Genomic DNA, 19,949 nt, shown 5'->3' on the forward strand with positions numbered 1-19,949 from the left:
CAAAGAAATGCTGCAATGCCACCACAGCACTGCTGCACAGGGCATGGCCCCCTTGGAGTGACACAGCAGGCTCCGTTTCATGACTTCAGTTACCATGCTTATTTCTTTTAGTCAATTTGCTAATGTAGTGTGGCAGTTTAGGCTTGGTGCCCCCTGCCACTGCTGCACGAGATACACCTCTGGTGTCCTGGGTGCCCACCCAATAGGGGTGGACACAGGAACGGCGTATATCTACCCATAAATCCTGCGCCCCATCAAGCCATCTGTAGAGTCATTCCCTTCCTCTTTCTTCCCTCTCTGCTCCCACGGGAGATGCTCTCTCTCTCTTATCGGGTAATGCTGGGGGAGTATCCTCGAGGCCCCTTAGGCCTGTCTAGGCCTAGTGCCAGGAGGAGAATGGAGGGGGGGCAGTCTCAGACCTGGCCAGCTTGAGACTTCCCTAGGAGCGGGAGGGGGGTTAAGAAAGAGCCCTGGGGGGTTTTGGGTAGACCCTCAGGTGAGAGGAAGGGAGGATAGGGAAGCCTTTGGGAATTCTGTGAGGGGTTCTGTACGCTTTGGGATACTCCTTGGCACTATCCTTTGTAGTTTTCTGTAGCTTCACCAATTGCTTTTCCATTTAAACTTTCCATCACTCTCCAATCCGTTTGTGTGAGTCTCATTCTTTTGTCCTTCTTGGGGCAAGAGAGGATCTGTCTGGCCCCAAACCAGTACATGTAGTCATTACAACAACTGGGAATCAGCTACCAAAGCACATCATCATTTCACCCTGTCCCTGATTGTCCTCAATGGCCGAACACTGTCATCACCACAAGAGCTTCCGGCTCTTCTGTGGCACCATGAAATCCATGGATGCAACAGACTTCCCTTGAGCTAGCTGGCAGATCTCACGTAATAACTAACAAGACAGCAGAGGTAGACTTGCATTTATTCCTGGAAAGTATCTCAGCTGCTGTGGAAAAGAAGACTATAACTGGAGAGATGCCCAGTAAGGGCAGACCTAAATCTGTTAACGTGGACACACCGGAGGTCTGCCCCGTGATGACAGATGCTACAGCAGATGGAGGACAGCAACAGGATTGTGGGAACTGGAGCATGAAATGGGGAAGCGTCTGGGGCACCAAACAGCTCAGGATGTGCTCCCAAAAGATGACCTCTACAAGTTGTCTTTAACCATTGCTTTCTTGCTTAAATGTCAAGAGGTATGTTGCTTTTACATTTGAAAGATGAGCTACAGTTTGATTTTCAAAACTAGTTTCCAGTCACAGATAATATTCCTTTTAAGAGATAGACTTCTGAACAGTTTTGCACAGGCCGCACATACATTTCACACCTTTGCAGACATTCAAGTTCCTTTCCCCCATGTATTTGTTGGGAGTTAAAATATGGCTTTAAAAACAAAAAATCCTTGATCTCTTTAATTCATCATAATCTCTTCAACAAACTGTTCTCTCCCTCAGCTAAATCATCTATTTGATAAAGGGCAGCAGCAAAAGTAGCTGGAGCATGAAGAAAAAAGGCCCTCTTATCACCTGCATTTCTGTAAGGCCTAGTGTACTGCTAAAGGAGACTCTATCAACTGATGCAGGAGAGAGGAAGAATATTCTTTAGAAAGTTTCAGTGACTCCTAGCAGCAGCATGCTGGACAAGTAAAAGCACCTCCTTCAATCAGCTCATTTGATTCAGGCTGCTGCCCTCCAGACATCTTAACTTCATTGTAGAATTGTTTCTGTTGGAAAAGACCTCTAAGATCATTGACTACAACTGTATTTATCACTTCTGTTTCCCTCCCTCTTAGAGATAAAGAAGTAATTAAATGACACAGCAAACTGATTATCTACCAGACAACACAAACAGAATAGTTTAGCAAGTAACAAGGTACTTGCCCAACATACTAATAAAAAAAAAAAAAAAAAAGAAGAGATCGTTACCACAGAGTTAACATAGTCTCTTGAAATTTGAAAAGATTAACACATAACCCTGTAAATTCACTCAGGCACAAGTCTAAGGCTGGTAATTCCATTCTAATAGCAGCTGAGTGACAGATCAGTATTGCATAGTATTTCTGGTTAAATGGTCAGTTCAAAACAGAAGCTATCCTGTAAAACACAGCAATGTGCTCTTATCAATGTGTTGTGATTTTTCCCCCAAAATAATTTTTCACTTACTCTCTTCCCTTCTTCTCTTTTTCAACTTTTCAGATACTTCCTATAACCAGCACTTCTGCAAGCAAATCATTAGTCAGCTGCTTGCATTGACACACGGGGGTGTTTACCTACAATAAAGCATCTCTCTGACGCACCACTGCCTTTCCTGCAGGCCAACAGAAGTCCTGGAGACTGAGGAATGGTGGCCAGTGGCTACAAAGGTATTTTCAGAAAGCCCCTGGGAAGTCTCTGGGAAACAATGAGGACAACTGGGAGGACTGGGCCCTGCTAAGTTTTCTTGATTATTCACCGGGCTGTTTTTGAAAGGACTCTTATGAAAAGTTGCCACATAACCAGTTCAGAGACAATAGAATAAGGAACCTATACACCCTCAAGGCTTGATACTTTTTCTGAGTAACTCCATCAGGAGGTGAAACATTTATACTTCCAAGTTAATGAAACTTCATTTTGTTTCATAATATGAGATAATTTTTCTTTAAATAAAAAAGTCTGTACTGTAAGAGTACAATTATTCAAGAGAAAATTCCATTATAAGAATGTGGAGAAAAAGAGGAAAGTATATTCAAATGTTAGGATATGAAGGCCAGTTCAGTTAAGTCTTCTTTTAATTGTGCTCTAATGAGGAAATCTGACTTTTTAAAGCTAGCCTAGAGTAGCCTATAGCTTGCTTATATTTAGTTTGTTCTGACTTTGTATCAGCTCAAATCTCCTAGATTTTTTTTTTGGTAGAAGATAATTCTGGGTTTTCTTTGAATTAACTTTCTACTTTTTTTCTGGCAAACTATCTGTTTTTTATTTTTTCCCCCAGACCACATAAGCAAATAGATTTTGAAGTTTAATTCCCACTTCCCCCCCCCCAACCGCCTTTTTGACAGAGTCTTTTGGCTGGGCTAGTTTGCCTCTGTCTTCATCCTGCCATTTTAGCAGGTGAAGCAGCAGCTAACAAAACAGCATCTTCTGCTAACCATCTAGATTTCCACTTAGTGCAGGCATAAATTACTCATTCATATACAAAATGTTGCTGGCATTAACACAGCAGAGGTGATGAACTATGCCCACAACTATTAAGATGTGACAAATATTAAACACAGTAGCAGATCCAAATTTTCTAACTTAAAATGCCATACAACATTGAAAAAATATGTAGGTGGATATATTTCTCTCTTCTCTTGTTATCAGAAATCATGTTAGTAATTTGCCAAAGGCCATTTTTTACCAATTAGAATGAAATCACTTTGTAGTTGTACGAAGGCACTTTCATTTCTAGTGCTTTTTTATTTCTCACTTGAAACTACCATTGTATGGGTAGTATACAAAAAGAAAGAAACTATGCCAAAAAGAGAGAGTGCCTGCCACCTGGAAGAAGTGTGTAAGAATTAAATAACAATGCTATTACAGAGGGTACAGGTCCAAGGAGAATGAAAAATAAAGACCATTATACTACAATCAAGAATGAACCCCAGTGGCAACTGGGAACAGGGAGACAGTACATCTATTAATTCTGTTTACTAACACCTCTTCATAAAAGAACCTGGAGAATTAGTACACTGGGATGCTGACCCTTAATAAAGTCAAATAGGTGTGGGAAATACTAAATTCTGCAAGCAGGATTTACCTGATCAAGAAATACCCTCACCTCAAGGATTTTTCAGTGCTCCCTAATGCCGCACTGCTGGACACTAGCCTGTGAGGAAAGAAGCAAGACAACAGATCCATCAATTTACACTCACAAAAGGTAGTTCTGGAGTACAGGTAAAGTTATTCTTTGACAGATGAATGCCTCAGCCTGGAGCTGACTATGAGGCTGAAGTTAGCAGGCTGGGAGTGGACAGAGATGCAACTGGTGGGTGATGCTCCTTCTGACAGGGTGGTCTCACCATATCTGGTGATGCAGTACAGCCCTGGCTGTGGACTGTGTCAGCAAGAAAGGCTGCTACCGAGGGTGTTGAGAAGTGTTTTAGTCCACCATTTGCTATGGGACAACCAAGTTTGTCGAAACTAGAGTTGCCATTTGTCCTGTCTGTTCATAAAAAATGTTCATATCTGCTCTAATTTGTATCCATGCTTTACTGCTCCTACTGTCAGAAAACCTTTGCTAGTACCTGATACAAACCCCCCTTAATGTAATTTAAGGAAACTCCCTCTTGTCTTAATCTTGATGAACAAAGTGCAGGACATCTGCTTCATACCACACTTGTTCATATGAAGATCTACATGACCCTACAGTGTTTCCTTCTGAAGACTGTCTTCTGGACTGTCTTCAATTTCTTTGCAGTTTTAAAACAGAAAACTTTTTAACTTGGGCTTTTTCAGCTCCAAATAAAGCAGATAAGGTCCTTTTGGTGCCCTACATAAGTTCTCATCTAAACAACAGAGTGCCATGGAGGGAATTAAGGAGTAATTTCATGTCTCCGGCTCCTGGAACCCAGCATCTTCTGTTGGATTTGAAATGCTGGAACCTAGAAACCATTTGTGCCACACATTTTTTTATAAAACAAATTGGAGAAGATACATAGGAAATCGTCATATAACACTGCAGATGATCACCTCTCTAATACATCACTCTTGCTCTCCAGCCAAGCACTGGGGTTCAGAAAAACAAGCCAAAAGAATAATAAAAAAAGAAGGAAAGGAAAAAAAAAGAAAAAATATAGAAGAAAGGTCTATCAGGAGCTATTAAAGGCAAATACAGAAGCAATATCTGGCTCAAGAAACTGGTATGCTGAAGAAGGTCAGAAGCTGGGAGAACACTGGAAGGGAAGCAACTCTTTACCCTGTCCTCAGCTTGTACTGTCTTCCCCAGCTGGGCTGGATGGTGCTTGTATCTCAGGAAGGGCTTAATGCAGAAAGTTCACACCTTACATGTCATTTGCACAGATACCATAGGATTTAAATGTTTCAAAATATTACTTCGTTGATACAACACAGGAAACTCTATTTTAATAATGAGACATTTGTGTAGTTCACATTTTTTTCATATTTTCTTTCCCAGGCCAAGTGTTCTTATTCCTTTAAAGCTTGACTGCTTGTGCAGAAATTCTGCTCAGCAGATTTCAGCCCAAACCTCACAAATGCCTCTACTAACAGAAACACATGTAAGTTTTATGAATGCCACAATATCTTGGTACTAATATTACACTACTGTTAGTTGAGGGCCACAAAAATTAGTTTCATCAATACAGAAGTTTAAAAGGGGATTACTAAAACAAATATCAGAGTTCTCAATGCTAAAAATGTCATCAGAGAGAAGCAATCCATGAGCCAAAAGGAAATTAATTTCACTGGCAATGAACATTAAATATTTTTGCCCTCATACATCCCAACAAGACTAATGCAAAATACACAAGAGATCATTCCATTTGCATATATTTTTAGAGAGGCTCACATGACAAGAATTTGGAAGGGAAATCCTAATTTTCTTCAATATATATCTTCAAAATGAATTAATATTAGACATGGAAAAGTGAAGATATGCCGCAATAAATCTAAAAAAATATTTCACTAAGAAAAATGAACACTGGCTAGCAGATGTACCTGAACAGTTTTATTTCAACATACTGCTCAGCTGTATCTCAGACTACCTGTTGTCACGCATTCCAGTGATACAGCTCCCTTTCACAGATTTTAAAGGGAGAGAGACTGTATGCAAGAGCTCATGATGTAACTGGATTTCAGGTGCACATCAAGTACACTGCCTATCAAAAAAGAAAAAACCAAACTGTTGATCTCTCCATTAAAAAAGAGGAAATACATGATGATCACCATACAGTATAGGTTATAAGCTTCTTTGATTTTGCCCATGTTTAAAGTCAGACTATAAATCTTAAAAACACAGTACTGGCTTTGAAGAAATAAATAACTGGCTTATTCCTAGCAGCAAGGTCTAAGTGTCTTTTATGTCCCTTCAAACCATCATATGTTTGGAGGCACTTTACCACAAGCCTCTTGAATGGTGAGAAAAGAGCTAGAAATGTGAGTTGTGTATTAATTCTGCTTGCTTCTCAGCTTTCAGCCCAGTGTTGACTGACTTGGCATCTCTCTATCTGTCAGGGCTGAAATGAAAAGAAGCTGCAGAGCAGAGAAGAAAACCACACTGCTTCTGCATGTGGCTTCCCTACCACTGCAACTGGGGGTAGTTTGTGCTCTACTTCCCCTATCTAATTTCCCTAGTTACAATCTTCCCCCTGTTGAACAGCTCTAAAGATTTTTTGAAAGATTACTAAATACTTTGCACTGCCATTCCAAATAGTCACAATATGGAACAAACACGTGGATTCCACTTTTCAGTTTGAGAAGACTGTCATTGTATGAAAACTCCAAGTATTAAAAATCTTCTAAAATGACAAGGTTCAGAGGCATAGTTAATGTTCCTAATTGCCTCTTTTTCAGTTTTTGAACCTTGATTCATCTGCTGATGGTCTTTCTATAACTATGAAAACAAAAACCATGTCTCCCTCCCCACAAAGAAACTCAGAATTTCTCAATCCCCTTATCTCAGGTGCCATGGCTTCACATATCTTATCAGGAAACAAGATCATCTGCTTTTTTAGTTCCTGTTTATCAACAGCATTACATTCTGAAGATTTTTTTTTCCCTTCCAGCCACTGATGAGCACTTCAGTTTCACTTTTTCCTTTTAAAGAAAACACAGATTTATTTATTTTTTAAAAGTAAATGAATATCTCATTTAGCAATCCATATTCACCACAGAAAGTTTTGTATTTGCCACCAGTTAGTGGATTTTTCCCCAAGAAAAAGGAAATTACTCTTGACAAGTTCAGTTACGAATAGTGGCTGGCTTTGCTTGGATCGGAGCTCATAGGAAAAAATTGTGTTAAAGGTAACCTGACTAAATTGTGTTTCAATAAATAAATAAATAAAGCTGCAGCAGGCAGCTGTGCTGAAACAATGGCAGACTATTTTCCAGAGTCTGGAATAACAAATATGGATGATTTGCTTGGGTTTTGTTTGTTTGTTTGTTTTTTCTTGGGATTTTTGTGTGTGTGTGTGTTTTGGTTTTATTTTTTATGAAAAGCAACTATAATTACAAGGGACAGAGGAACTTTAAAAATATTAGTGAACATGACAAGAAAAAAAAAGCTTAGACTGAAAATCAGAAACACTGCTTTTACTTCAAAAGAAAATTTTCCTACCTTGTTCACAGGCAACACATTTTCTCAGCTGTCACTGAAGGTCTATTTCTTATTCTGAAAGACGGAATTATGTTTTCGTTCAACATAGGCCTTCACTGCCCCCATGACAGCTCACAACCATGCAATATCATCAGCCAGCTGGTGACGGACATGCGAATTTTTGACCAGGTTATTTGACCTTAAATAGTCATCTTAAGGAAAAATAAAAGGCTCATTTAAAACATCTGATGTCTGTTTTCCTTTCATTTCTTTCTTTAAATAAGGTGGAATTACAAGAAAGACAAAAAGAAATTACTTCCGGCCAGCAATACCCTTCCTTACCTGACTGACCATAAAGGAAACAATAGCCAAATGCCTCAAACCTCAACTCAATGTCACAGAATCACAGGATGTTAGGAGTTGGAAGGGACCTCCAGAGACCATCGTGTCTAATCCCCCTGCCGGGGCACGACCTCAGAATCTAGCACAGGTCACATAGGAACACATCCAGATCGGTCTTGAAAGTCTCCAGAGAAGGAGACTCCACAACCTCTTTTGGGCAGCCTGTTCCAGTGCTCTGTGACCCTCACAGTGAAGAAGTTCCTCCTCATGTTGAGATGGAACCTCTTGTGCTGTAGTTTACATCCATTGTTCCTTGTCCTATCACGGGCTAAGAAGAGCCTGTCCCATCCTCTTGACAGGACCCAGCCCTCAGATTTTAGAAACATTTATCAAATCTCCTCTCAGTCTTCTCTTTTCCAGACTAAATAGCCCCAGGGCTCTCAGCTTCTCCTCATAAAGCAGTGCTCCAGTCCCTTCATCATCCTCACAGCCCTCCAGTGGACACTCTCAAGTACATCCCTATCCCTCTTGAACCAGGGAGCCCAAAACCGGATGCAATGTTTCAGGTGGGGCCTCACCAGGGCAGAGTAGAGGGGGAGGAGAACCTCCCTCAATCTGCTGGACACACTCAATGCACCCCAGGATCCCATTGGCCTTCTTAGCTACAAGGGCACATTGCTGACCCATGGATAACTTGTTATCCACCAGGACTCCCAGCTCCTTCTCCATGGGGCTGCTCTCCAGCAGATCACCTCCTAACCTGTACTGCTGTAGTTTATTATTCCTGCCCAGATGCAGGACTCTGCACTTGTCCTTGTTGAACCTCATTAGGTTCCTCTCTGCCCAGCTCTCCAGTCTGTCCAGGTCTCACTGAATGGCCGCACAGCCTTCAGATGTTTCAGCCAAGCCTCCGAGTTTGGTATCATCAGCAAACGTGCTGAGCAGACACTGTCTGTCTGTCTGTTCCATCATCAATGCCATTGATGAAGATGGTGAACAGGACCAGACCCAACACTGATCCCTGGGGGACTCCACTAGTTACAGCTCTCCAGCTGGACTTAGCACCATTGACCACCACTCTTTGCACTCTATTATGTAGCCAGATCCTAATCCATCTCACTGTCTGTTATTCTGTCCCCACACTTCCTGAGCTTGCTCACAAGGATGTTATGGGAGACAGAGTCAAAAGCCTTACTAAGGTCAAGGTAGACTACATCCACTGGTCTCCCTGCATCTACCCATTCAGTAACGACATCATTGATAGCTATCAGATTAGTACAAGCAGAACTTCCCCTTGGTAAATCTATGCTGACTACTCCTGATCATCTTCTCTTCAAAGTGCCTACAGATGACCTCTGGGATGAGCTGCTCCAGGGATGAAGGTCAGGCTTACTGGTCTGTACTTTCCTAGAATCTCTTTCTTGCCCTTTTTGATGACTGGATTGACATTGGCTTTCCTCCAGTCCTCAGGCACCTCTCCTGTTTGAGAGGATTTTGCAAAAATGATGGAGAGTGGTAGAGCAACAACATCAGCCAGCTCTCTCAGCACTCTTGAGTGCATCTCATTAGGGTCCACGGACTTGTGTATATTCAATTTGTGTAACTGATCCCTAACCCAGTCTTCATTGACTAGTAGAGAGTCTTCCCTCCTCCAGGCTTTCTCTGCTTCAGCCAGGATCTGGAGTTCACAGGGGAGTTGAGTCTTAGGAGTAAAAACTGAACCAAAGAAGGTGTTTAGCAACTCTGCCTTCTCTGCATCCTCAGTTATCAGGGCTGCCACCTTGTTCAGCAGTGGGCCAACACCTTCCCTATTCTTCCTTTTCCTACTGATATATTTAAAGAAGCCTTTCTTGTTCTCTGTTACTTCCTTCGCCAGTTTTATTTCCAAGAAGGCTTTGGCCTTCCTTGTTGCCTTCCTACATGCCCTGGCAACTACTCTATAGTTCTCCCAAGTGACAAGTCCCTTCTTCCATGAACTGTAAGTATCTTTCTTCCATGAAATTTCCTACAGAATCTCCTTGCTCATGCATGCAGGTCTCCTGGCATGTCTACATGAGTTTTTAACCAAGGGAACAGACCTGCCAACAAATAGAGGTTTGCAGTTTGTCACAGTCAGTTCCCTTATGTTTCCTTCCGGCAACATCATCTCATGAAGTTATGAAAAACTATTTTTAAAGTCAAAATCCACCACAAAAATACTGATGGAATCAGGGTGTGCATAGCTTTCTGAATGACCATCATAGCACACAGGTGCCTGGGCTTATTTCTGTTGGGTTTCCCTTTCATTAAGGTGCCAAGACATCTTAGAGCATATGGTTTGAACCTTTTTGTGTCTCAGGGCATGGAAGCCATTAGTCTTCCCCAAGCCACTACACTAAGCAGCAAAACTTGCCACCTGTTATTTTGATTATAATTGTTTATCTGTCTGGCAAAAAAATCACAGAATCACAGAATTAACCAGGTTGGAAAAGACGTTTGAGATCATCAAGTCTAACCTATCACCCAACACCATCTAATCAACTAAACCATGGCACTAAGTGCCTCATCCAGTCTTATTTTAAACACTCCTAGGAATGGTGACTCCACCAGCTCTCTGGGCAGCCCAATCCAATGGCCAATGACTCCTTCTGTGAAGAATTTCTTCCTAACACCCAACCTAAACCTCCCCTGGTGCAGCTTGAGACTGTGTCCTCTCCTTCTGTCACTGGTTGCCTGGGAGAAGAGACCAACCCCCACCTGGCTACAGCCTCCCTTCATGCAGTTGTAGACAGCAATAAGGTCTCCCCTGAGCCTCCTCTTCTCCAGGCTAAACAACCCCAGCTCCCTCAGCTGCTCCTCAGAGGGCTTGTGCTCCAGACCCCTCACCAGCTTTGTTGCCCTTCTCTGGACACGTTTGAGCAACTCAACATCTTTCTTAAACTGAGGGGCCCAGAACTGGACACAGTACTCAAGGTGTGGCCTAACCAGTGCTGAGTACAGGGGTACAATGACTTCCCTGCTCCTGCTGGCCACACTATGCCTGATAGAAGCAGCAGTTTAAGAAAGACGTTGAGTTGCTCAAACATGTCTAGAGAAAAAAAAAAATCAACCAAAAAAATCAACCACCTGCAGCAATACCCTTTACACCAAGATGGAAAATCTGATTTCTTGAATAAGTGACACCTGACTCTTGTGGGAAGGTACACCACCTACTTGACAGGCCGGAGCAAACAATCAGAGAGCACATCCCAATCCAGTTGCCAACACAAACCTACGGCATTTGCTTACTATTTTGTAGAAACACAAAGGCACATTTCTACATGTAAGGAGCATACTGCAGCAAGTAGAGAAAGACTATACAGACTGCACCTGATTTTTGGGAAAACTGGTTCAGACCTGCTCATTCTGTCATGAGTCAGGAACAAAAACTGAATTCACTCCTTCTGCACTTCATTTTCACTATTGCACAAGCAGTTCTTATTTATTCACATGTATTTATTAGGTCAAGAGTTATCATCAATTTTATTTTTAAATAAGGCAAGGCACACCACTCAGCATTGAATGTGTTGCGTTCATAATGTTGTGAATCCAAGATACTTATGATTTAAATATTTTTTGTTACATTTACTTTGTACTAACATTATATAATCTTCATTCAAAAAAAGAAGGATGCTGATACTTGATATTGCAGAGAAAACCACTACTGTTCTTCTCTACTCCTAAGAGTGACAGAGAGGGCTGATCACAGTAATGCACAGGGAGGAGCCCCTGCATGGGGAAAGATAGCTTTCAGGGTGATAGTCAGGGTAAGGACTGTGTGCTCTGGAATAGGAAATGCTTCCCTGACAGAACAAGTGAGTTTTTCAACAGCGGCTACAGATGCCCTCAAATCTCATATGGTAAGATTTTTATTGTTGAATCAGACATTCCTGTGATTGTTGACATTAGTCCTTTTAATTCAAGTAGCCTTTCTTTTTCCAGTCCCTTTGTTTGTTTAACTAGAAAGATATGAACAAATGGGAGCACCCCCCTGGAAACATTGTGATCCCTGCACTGAGGACATGGATTTGAGACTTCTCCCATTCTCACCAGCAGCTCCCTGTCTTCTCCATCCACTTCTCCAGCTCCTTCTTGATCTTCTTCCTCCTAAGTTCACATAATATCCTAATCAAACTGAGCAGGTCTGGCATCTTTTCCATGGTACTCCAGGCACTGAAACTTAAAGCCAGGGTTTGACCTTGTCCAAACAGACAGTACTGGATGAGGGTTGCCCCAGCGTAAGAGCAGTCACAGTAGTAGTTTTATTTATAGCCTACAACAGTATATCCATTCTAGCATCCGAAACAAACCTTGGCAGTGACCCTTTAGCACCAGCTGGGAGGCTGCATGCAGAGGTAGCTGAGACACTGCGCGGTTGCTGGGGAAGGCAGCAAGGCAACAAGCTGTGGAAGCTTGGCAGGCTCTGACAGATGGGTTCGCTGGGAAGCACCTTCCACATTCCTAGCGTGGACATGCACCCTGGCTGTGTTCCATGAGACACCCTGGCACCTCATGTGTGCCTCGGCTTCAGCAACATGACCCTGGGTGCTGACCACAAAGCAGTACACTGTGCTCCCGGGGTTGATATGAACCGGGCCCAGGATTTTACCATGTAGTCTAGAATAAAACTGAGAGATTCCAGAACTAGGATAAAATAAGTCTTGAGTATGCCTGGGCACTGAATCTCCCTTTCTTCTGCAACATGCCATCTCTCCTTCAATGTGGTTTCAACTACTTCAGAGTCAGAATTCAGAAGTGTGAACCAGTTATTCTGCAGCCAACAGAAGAGTACACATCACCACCAAAAATTACATGATAGGAAAATACTTTTTTGATGATGGACACCTAAAAGCCTACAACAACCTTGGATGCTTTAATAAAACTCTGGCTATCCCTCACCACATCAGCAATGCATCACAGGCAGGAAGTTCTCCCAAAGCCATGATCCTGAATTCTGCCTGCCATTCAGTGCCTCAGAGCTTCAGCCTTGCTTGAGGTGTTAAGCTCTACAGATCAGGATTTCAGTTTATTTCACATCACTGGTAGTGCTGACAGTAAGAAAACTTATCTATAAAGCACAAAAAAAAAAAAAGAAAAAAGAAAAAAGGAGAATGACAGACAAGGAATAAAATGGGCTAATGAATTCAGTTTTATTCTCATGGCTTGTCAGTTTCTGCAGGTTTTGATACCTACAGAGAGATGTGAATGTGTGACTGCTTGAAATTACATTATCACACCACAGCTGGAACATGCTCAATATACTGGCAATAAGGGGAAGGCTGCCTTTCTCTGCCCTTCCTCTGTCAAGAGGACTAAATGGCTCTGCAGGTCCCTTCCCCATCACACTGCCAATAAAACAGTTTTCATTTAAAGTGTTTGAAGCATAAAGCAACCAGGAAAAGGAGACAGGTCCACTCCTAGCAAGAAATGTACTTAGCATGGTATTTAGTAGGGTTTTCCAGGGAAGGCTACCATGACTTCATTAGACAAGGCTTCAAAACATTTCAAAATTGAATACGGATACAATACCAAACACTTCATTCAAAGAGTCAGACTTCTAAATATACACACACCCAAACATATATGTGATTACATCATATTTTAAAACCAGATCATTTGCCAGTCCATGATTTATGTCTGTTATTTAGACCATGTATAAAATGTAACTTAAAAAAACCAAACATTTTACAATTTACACTAAAAGTAATGAAAATGTGACACTTTCTTTTCTTCTGGTAAACAAAACGCTGCAGTCCTAAAAGTTGTTCGAGTCCAATTTCCAAACCCATTTTGGGAATGGGAGGTCACAAATGTCAAATGAAGGCTGTCAAATGCAGCCACACTACTGATGTATACACTATAGGGTTCATTGTTTTGTTCTTTCTGCTTTTGATTTGCCTTTTTTGACTGACACTGAGAGCTCTATAGTAGAACTACCCACCATATAGACAGGATCTCATTTCTGACTGGCAGCAGTCTGCTGAGAACCCATTGTTTTCTATGTAAATAAGGATTATCCCCTCCAAAAACTGCTTTGCCGCCTTTGCTGAAGGCAAAGCTGGCTTTTGTCCCTGGCCTGCACAAGACTGTTTCTTTCTGTTCTTGTTTCAATCTCCAAAAATATGTATATCCTGAAAATAAAACATGGAAATACGATCTTCTCTTACACAGTTTATATGGCCCTAGAGGGCCAGCATCAACATATTAGACTTGCTGTTCTGCATTTAGGATTTTCCACTCTACAAACAGTAGGTTCCTAGAGAGAAGATAGTTTCCAAGCTACCAAGAAAGGAACACAAAAAAGAACAGCAAGAACTATCCTGCATTCATGCTCAGAAAAGCACAAGTAACAAACTTGGCAAAAATGGCCATAAAAATGAAGATTCATCATTCATAACTTATTTAAAACAGCTTGGTCATTAAAGAATATGGATTAATATAAATACAAATGTCTTAAATACTATATACTGCTTCATGGTGGTACTAAGACCCTGTAATGACATTGTTTCAATAAGGTTGTGGGTATTTAGTGCTTGGACTCTTCTGCTACTTGGCTTCCAGTTTCTTGTGCAGTTTCTTAACATTTGCAAAAGTCAGAAACTTTCAGAACAGTAAAACACTGAATGAAAAGATACCTCCCATTTTCACGCTCTGAAACAAAATATTGTGGTTATCTTGGATTTCACCTCCACAAAAAGGAATGCAGTACATAAATGCTATCATTAAAATAAATAACACATTGTTACTAAAATCCAGATATTTTAATCTTTGCTGTTAATGTAAGTACGTATTATGAATTACATGAAATATTTTAGTGCTGCAACCCTAAGCAATGGTATGTTTCTTCTTTACTATGTGGAATTGGCTCAGACTAGTAAATGAAAACATATTAGGAAGGCACACTTTAATGCTCTCATAAAATTGCATAACGCTGCCATGTTAGGAATGCAAACTCTACAGGGGAACATTAAAAAATATTGGTTTGTAAATTAAAGTCACTGAAAAGTAAATGTCAGCCATGAAAACATTTCCTTTAATATTACATTTTATAAGTTGTTTAATCAGTCTCTCCTCCAGCTGAGGTCTGAATGATCATTAACTTTGTGGTTCAATAAATTATTAATACAAAACAGGACACTCTAAGTGAAACAGGGTGCTTCAGAGCACACACAGCAGATGAAGAATGACAAAGCCAGGCCAAAAATGTGCTGCAACGAGTTAATGCAGGCAAAAAGGAACAGCTGGAGACTGTTAAAAACACTCATTAGAGGGAAGAAGCAGCAAACTGTCCTAATTGGGTCAGCTGACAGGTGGCTGCGCTTCAGCCCTGCCCTCTGAGCAGCCCAGTCCCAGCTGAAGAGATGGATGCTACTGTGTGATGCTCAAACCAGACCTACAGCTGCACTGAAGCCCAGAACACGTTGCGGAACCTCCAATGACCAATTCACACCATCTCAGCACCAACATATAACACAAGGAGCTAAACAGCTCCTGTATGTATGGGGATAAGTTAGGGAAAACACAGAGGAAGCATAAAATGTTTTGTCTCTTATCTAGAGCTCTGAACCCTGTAACTGCAAAATTTTCTTTATTTACACATCTATCTCCCCAACATCTGGATACACTACACAGGCAAATCATTTTAACCTCTGCATGCTTCAGATTTCCAATCTAAACAATGTTAACTGAAGTTCCACAGACCCTATCCAAAAGTTCCAAGGTTCTGAAGCTAAATATTGTTAGAATTTCTTTTTAACTGAGAAAAGGCATATTTATTTTCAGAGATGAAGCCGAAAGACTATGCTGAGCCTGACAGAGGCACAGTGCAAACTCAACGGCTAATCCCAATGAAAATATGAGAAGTCCTATAGGAAGGTGACAAGTTCTTAACTTACTGAATGATCTCTTTAATACAAAAACTCTTTAGATCTATTACTTGAGTTAGGAGCCATGCTGTTTGTAAGGCCTAAGGGAGATCAGAATCCCATATGACCAGATGTCCTGCAATTCAGGCAACACCACGCAGCCCATATTGCTTCACGTGTTCATTCAGCCTCAGATGTCTTAGATCCAAGTTCTAGTAAATATCAAGGAAAGATGAAAACCCCATACATACCTTTTATATTTGATGTCTCATGCTGCAGTTGTAATACATACTAGGTGACTACTAACAAACCTTCTGAAAGGACCATTTTAATACAAAGCTTTCAAGTATTTATGATATTCTCTCTCTTCATCAGGAATACTTCATACCTTCTACACTTTCAATCAAGCCTTAAACTAAATTGTCTGGTGCATATTTTTCTTTTGCTTGACATTGGCAGCACCCAGAGCTGCACTGATAAAGGGTTACTTGCTTTAATGAACTGTATTAACTCTTGTTCAAAGTCAAACACATTCACTATGATGGATTTAAATTAGCTTTTGCAAATTAATCTCATTTTACAAGACCATAAAGTAGGGTGACACTCACATGAGTGAGCTCAAGACCTGACCGGAGGAGCTCACCACCCTTTCAGACAATTACCTCTCTGCCACATTCTATGCCAACATGTGGTCATTATTTTCAGGGGGGAAAGATTGAAAGTCGCCTCTCTAAGCACCTGACAGTAACTTGCCTCAGCAGAAAAAGTGCTGGGTCAGGGCAAGGAGCTGGCTGATCTGGTAGTAAAGTCTTATATTACAGCAGCTGCCTCTGCCATATCTGATTCATGAATAAGGGGCTTGTTTTCTATCCTGGCCTTCAATTACATTTTGGTAAACAGACATTTATAAAACAATTTATCTGACTCCTGAATGAATGGTTGTTTTCTCTGGAACAGTCAAAGCCTGAAGGTCTATTCAAAGAAAATTTAAAATGATCAGTGAATGATGGAAATTTGTCTCCATTTCTGATTTTTGCAATGTCAGCAGTTCAGATTCTCAATGTTAAATAAAACAGGACCCAAGGTACCACAAGAACTCAAAGTTGGGTTTCTTTTCAGCCTATTTTTAAGGATGGGAATTGAGGGGGTGTAATGCCTCCATTACAGATATCACAACCCAACTGACAAGCAGCTCATCAGACACAAAACCTTATCTTAAAATTATTTTTCTTTGTTAAGAGCCCACTCTATAGAGGTGCTGAACTCTCACATTTTCACTCTGCAATTACTGAAAGAAAACACATGCTGTCCTCAGCTTTTCAAGGGAGAAGGCCAGTGTTGGCAACTATTGACCAAGATACCAGGATTGTCTGGAGTGGTTTATAGTTGCTCACACCACCTTCTAAGAGAATGGAAACCAGGACCATAATGACTGAGAGAAGTACAATTAACCCGATACTCCAGTTTTGACATATGTACATCTTTCTGAAACCAAACCTGCCTCTCCTAGTAAAACAAAGGAGTAAAATTTGCAGCTTTTCCAGTCCTTTTTATAAGTCTGTAACTACTGTCAACACAAGGCTTCTCAGACTCTTCAGCAATGAACTCATCATTGTGGAACAATCAGCAGTTCTGTATTTTTCTAGCCATTGATCTCAAGTACGACAGAAGAAGAACAGTAAAAGCTTCTCCCATCCTTCTCCCCGCTTTCACGTATCTACTCACAGTAATGCAAACCTCATCCCAAATGACTTGGGTTTAACACCCAATAGAGAAACTATTTAATATGCTAAATCTAAGCTTGTCCTTCAAATAGTCTCCTGTAAAAATGCAGTGCTTTATGGTGAGTTTTCAATTAAAAAAGGAGTGACCTGCAAAAGGTACGAGGCCAGCAATCCGGCCAGCCATCAGTCCTGTTCTAAAGGGCTGCACTGGCTCATGCTCAAGAGTTAAAACCAGCTGCTAACTTCCTTCCCAGCTAGATCAGGCAATTGATTTATCAGAATTCTGAAGCTATCATTCCACAAAATCCATTACCTGGATTTTAAATGTATGCCAGCAGATTTCCTTGCACCAAAGAAAAAACTAAAATGCAGTCATGTAATATATTATGTGGTTGGAGAGCACTAGTCTTAAAAATGTTTAACACTTGGAATGAGTGGCTTTTGCTAAAATGAATTCCACTAACTTGTAGCAGTTACTGTCACACATGATACTGTCAGAGGAGCAACTTCCCTCTGTGAGCGACAGCCAAAGTCTGCCAAGGATGTAGGACAGATTCAAAAAATATTTCTAACATTGAATTACCAACAGAGAAGATCAAAACGAGAAAGCAAAAGTAGTTTTCATAAAGGATGCTGGTGGTGCCTCAGACTGACAAACTGCTTTCTGAACATAATGACTACTGACCACTACAGCCACTTCTTACTTCCTTTTCATTATAGCTTTTGTGCTGATCTGGATATGTGCATATATGCATGTATGCACATAAATAAATAACAATGCAAATGAAAATATGAGATGATTTCTTTCTACTAGCTTTTAAACCAAGACAAACAGCTGGAATTAGATCTATTAATTTCAGTTCTGCCTCAAAATTTCATGGACTGTACATACCACATTTTAAAATGCATAGGCAGTACTGAATTAATACCACCTTCTACATAGTCAGAGAGTTGCCCATCACTGCATGTTCTATATCAAATGAGAAGTAGAGGCATTCAGAGTGAAGTTCAGACTGTGTATTTGTATAGCAGAAGTCATTAAAGTTTAATGTACATAGTTACACTCGTATTTACCCCTCCTCCCTTCAATTATTCGTAATTTGTTAGCTTATCTTCTCATAGGCCTTTGTATGACAGCAGTAGTAAAGCACAAATTAAATCAAGATGTCCCTGTCATATGGGAAAAAAGCCATCCCTTCTTGGATTCATATGACTTCAGATAGGACTGAAACACATTGTCATTCAGAGCTGTGTTCTCTACAGCTCATCTGTACCACATCTTGTACTCTACTGTGCCTCCAAAACATCACCAAAACATTCTCTCTTTGTTCTCCAAAGGCCACAGCCCTCTCTTGTTTTGATATTTTGTCTGGGCTGCACCATTCCACAGCAGACCATCAAGCTGTACTGTCTCTGCTGCATCATTCAACCTTCTGCAGGTTCAAGTGTGGCTGAAGGATAAATCAAATGACACCAGATGTCCATTATAGAAAGGGTAAGAATTAATTCCATTTTGTCTTCTTAGGGAGGTGTCAGTGTGCATGTAGAAATCACTACTGCGCTAACTAATCAACTCCTAGCTTCTGTGTTTCTAATTCAGCATTTGTAAACCACCTACTGCCAAGTGACCTTGGACTGATAGTCATTATGACACTCTAGCAGTTGTGTGAAATTAATGCTTCTTATGAACAGCTTTATCTGGTATTACTGCCACATTCTTATTTCAAAAAAGGCCGCAAAACCAAATCAACAACTGAGATCCTTTGATCCTCTGAGCTCTGATATAAAGAACACCACACACAACTTACCAGAAAGAACAAGAGAAGCTTGGACTCATTGAATTGCTACATTTCCCTATTTTCCTCTGATGCTGCACAGTTACAGACATTGCTTCAATCTAAAAATCAGCCTAAATATTCCCAATAACAAATAATGGCAGAATTATTATGCCTAAGCACTATACAATGCAAATCCAACTCAGTGAAAGGACTGTAATTCAAAGGTAGCAATCTGGTACTTACTGTTAGTTTATGTAAGATCAGACTGGATAACTGAATTCATCAGCAACACTCAACATACTAAAGTTGACCAGGTAAGACAAAGAGGGAAAAACACAAGACAGAAGATGCCTCGGTCTCCCACTTTTCAAGCATCCAGTTTGAACATGCATGCACCAGTATTATGTAATGATGCTGGGAAATCAGTTATCAGAGACTTTCATTTAAACATACCAGGTATCTTTCCTCCTGCCTCATGCTGGGGGTACGGATCATGTGATTCTGTTCTCCTCTCCAGTCTCCAAAACGTCGAAAAAAATAATTGGATAAAAATCGATTGACAGGATCTCTAATAATATTGATGTACACAGGCTGGTCTCCTCCAAACCTGGTGGGAAGAAAAACAGGTGAATGTCATCAGAAAGCTCCACACAGGCACACATATCCACCTGAATGTTTTCAAATTACTCTCCACAGAAGTTCATAGCTTTACAAGATTAAGAGTGAAACTGAGAAGATAACCAGTTTGTAAAACCACGTATGATCTCTTTAGGATGAAAGGTAAAATACGATACCAAATTAAGCTACACATGTACCACAAACACTTTAACACCAAAAAGTTCTGCTTTTTGAGTTTTCTCCTTGCTGTCTTCAGCTGAGGAGCCTTCTTCAGCTGAATCCGAGAACAAGCATTTCTGCTCAACACA

At 40.7% G+C, this 19,949-nt stretch overlaps 1 protein-coding gene across 1 annotated transcript in view; it reads right to left on the reverse strand.

Moving 5' to 3' along the window:
* UST (uronyl 2-sulfotransferase) overlaps window positions 1–19,949 on the reverse strand; it is a 173,858-nt gene that overhangs the window by 46,339 nt on the left and 107,570 nt on the right. Inside the window, exon 5 of the mRNA XM_054399048.1 lies at window positions 19,477–19,630. Within this exon, the coding sequence (XP_054255023.1) occupies window positions 19,477–19,630 (154 nt within the window). The remainder of the gene's footprint in view (window positions 1–19,476; window positions 19,631–19,949) is intronic.

The sequence above is a fragment of the Indicator indicator genome, chromosome 2, assembly GCF_027791375.1.
Source record: "Indicator indicator isolate 239-I01 chromosome 2, UM_Iind_1.1, whole genome shotgun sequence".
Lineage (NCBI taxonomy): Eukaryota > Metazoa > Chordata > Aves > Piciformes > Indicatoridae > Indicator > Indicator indicator.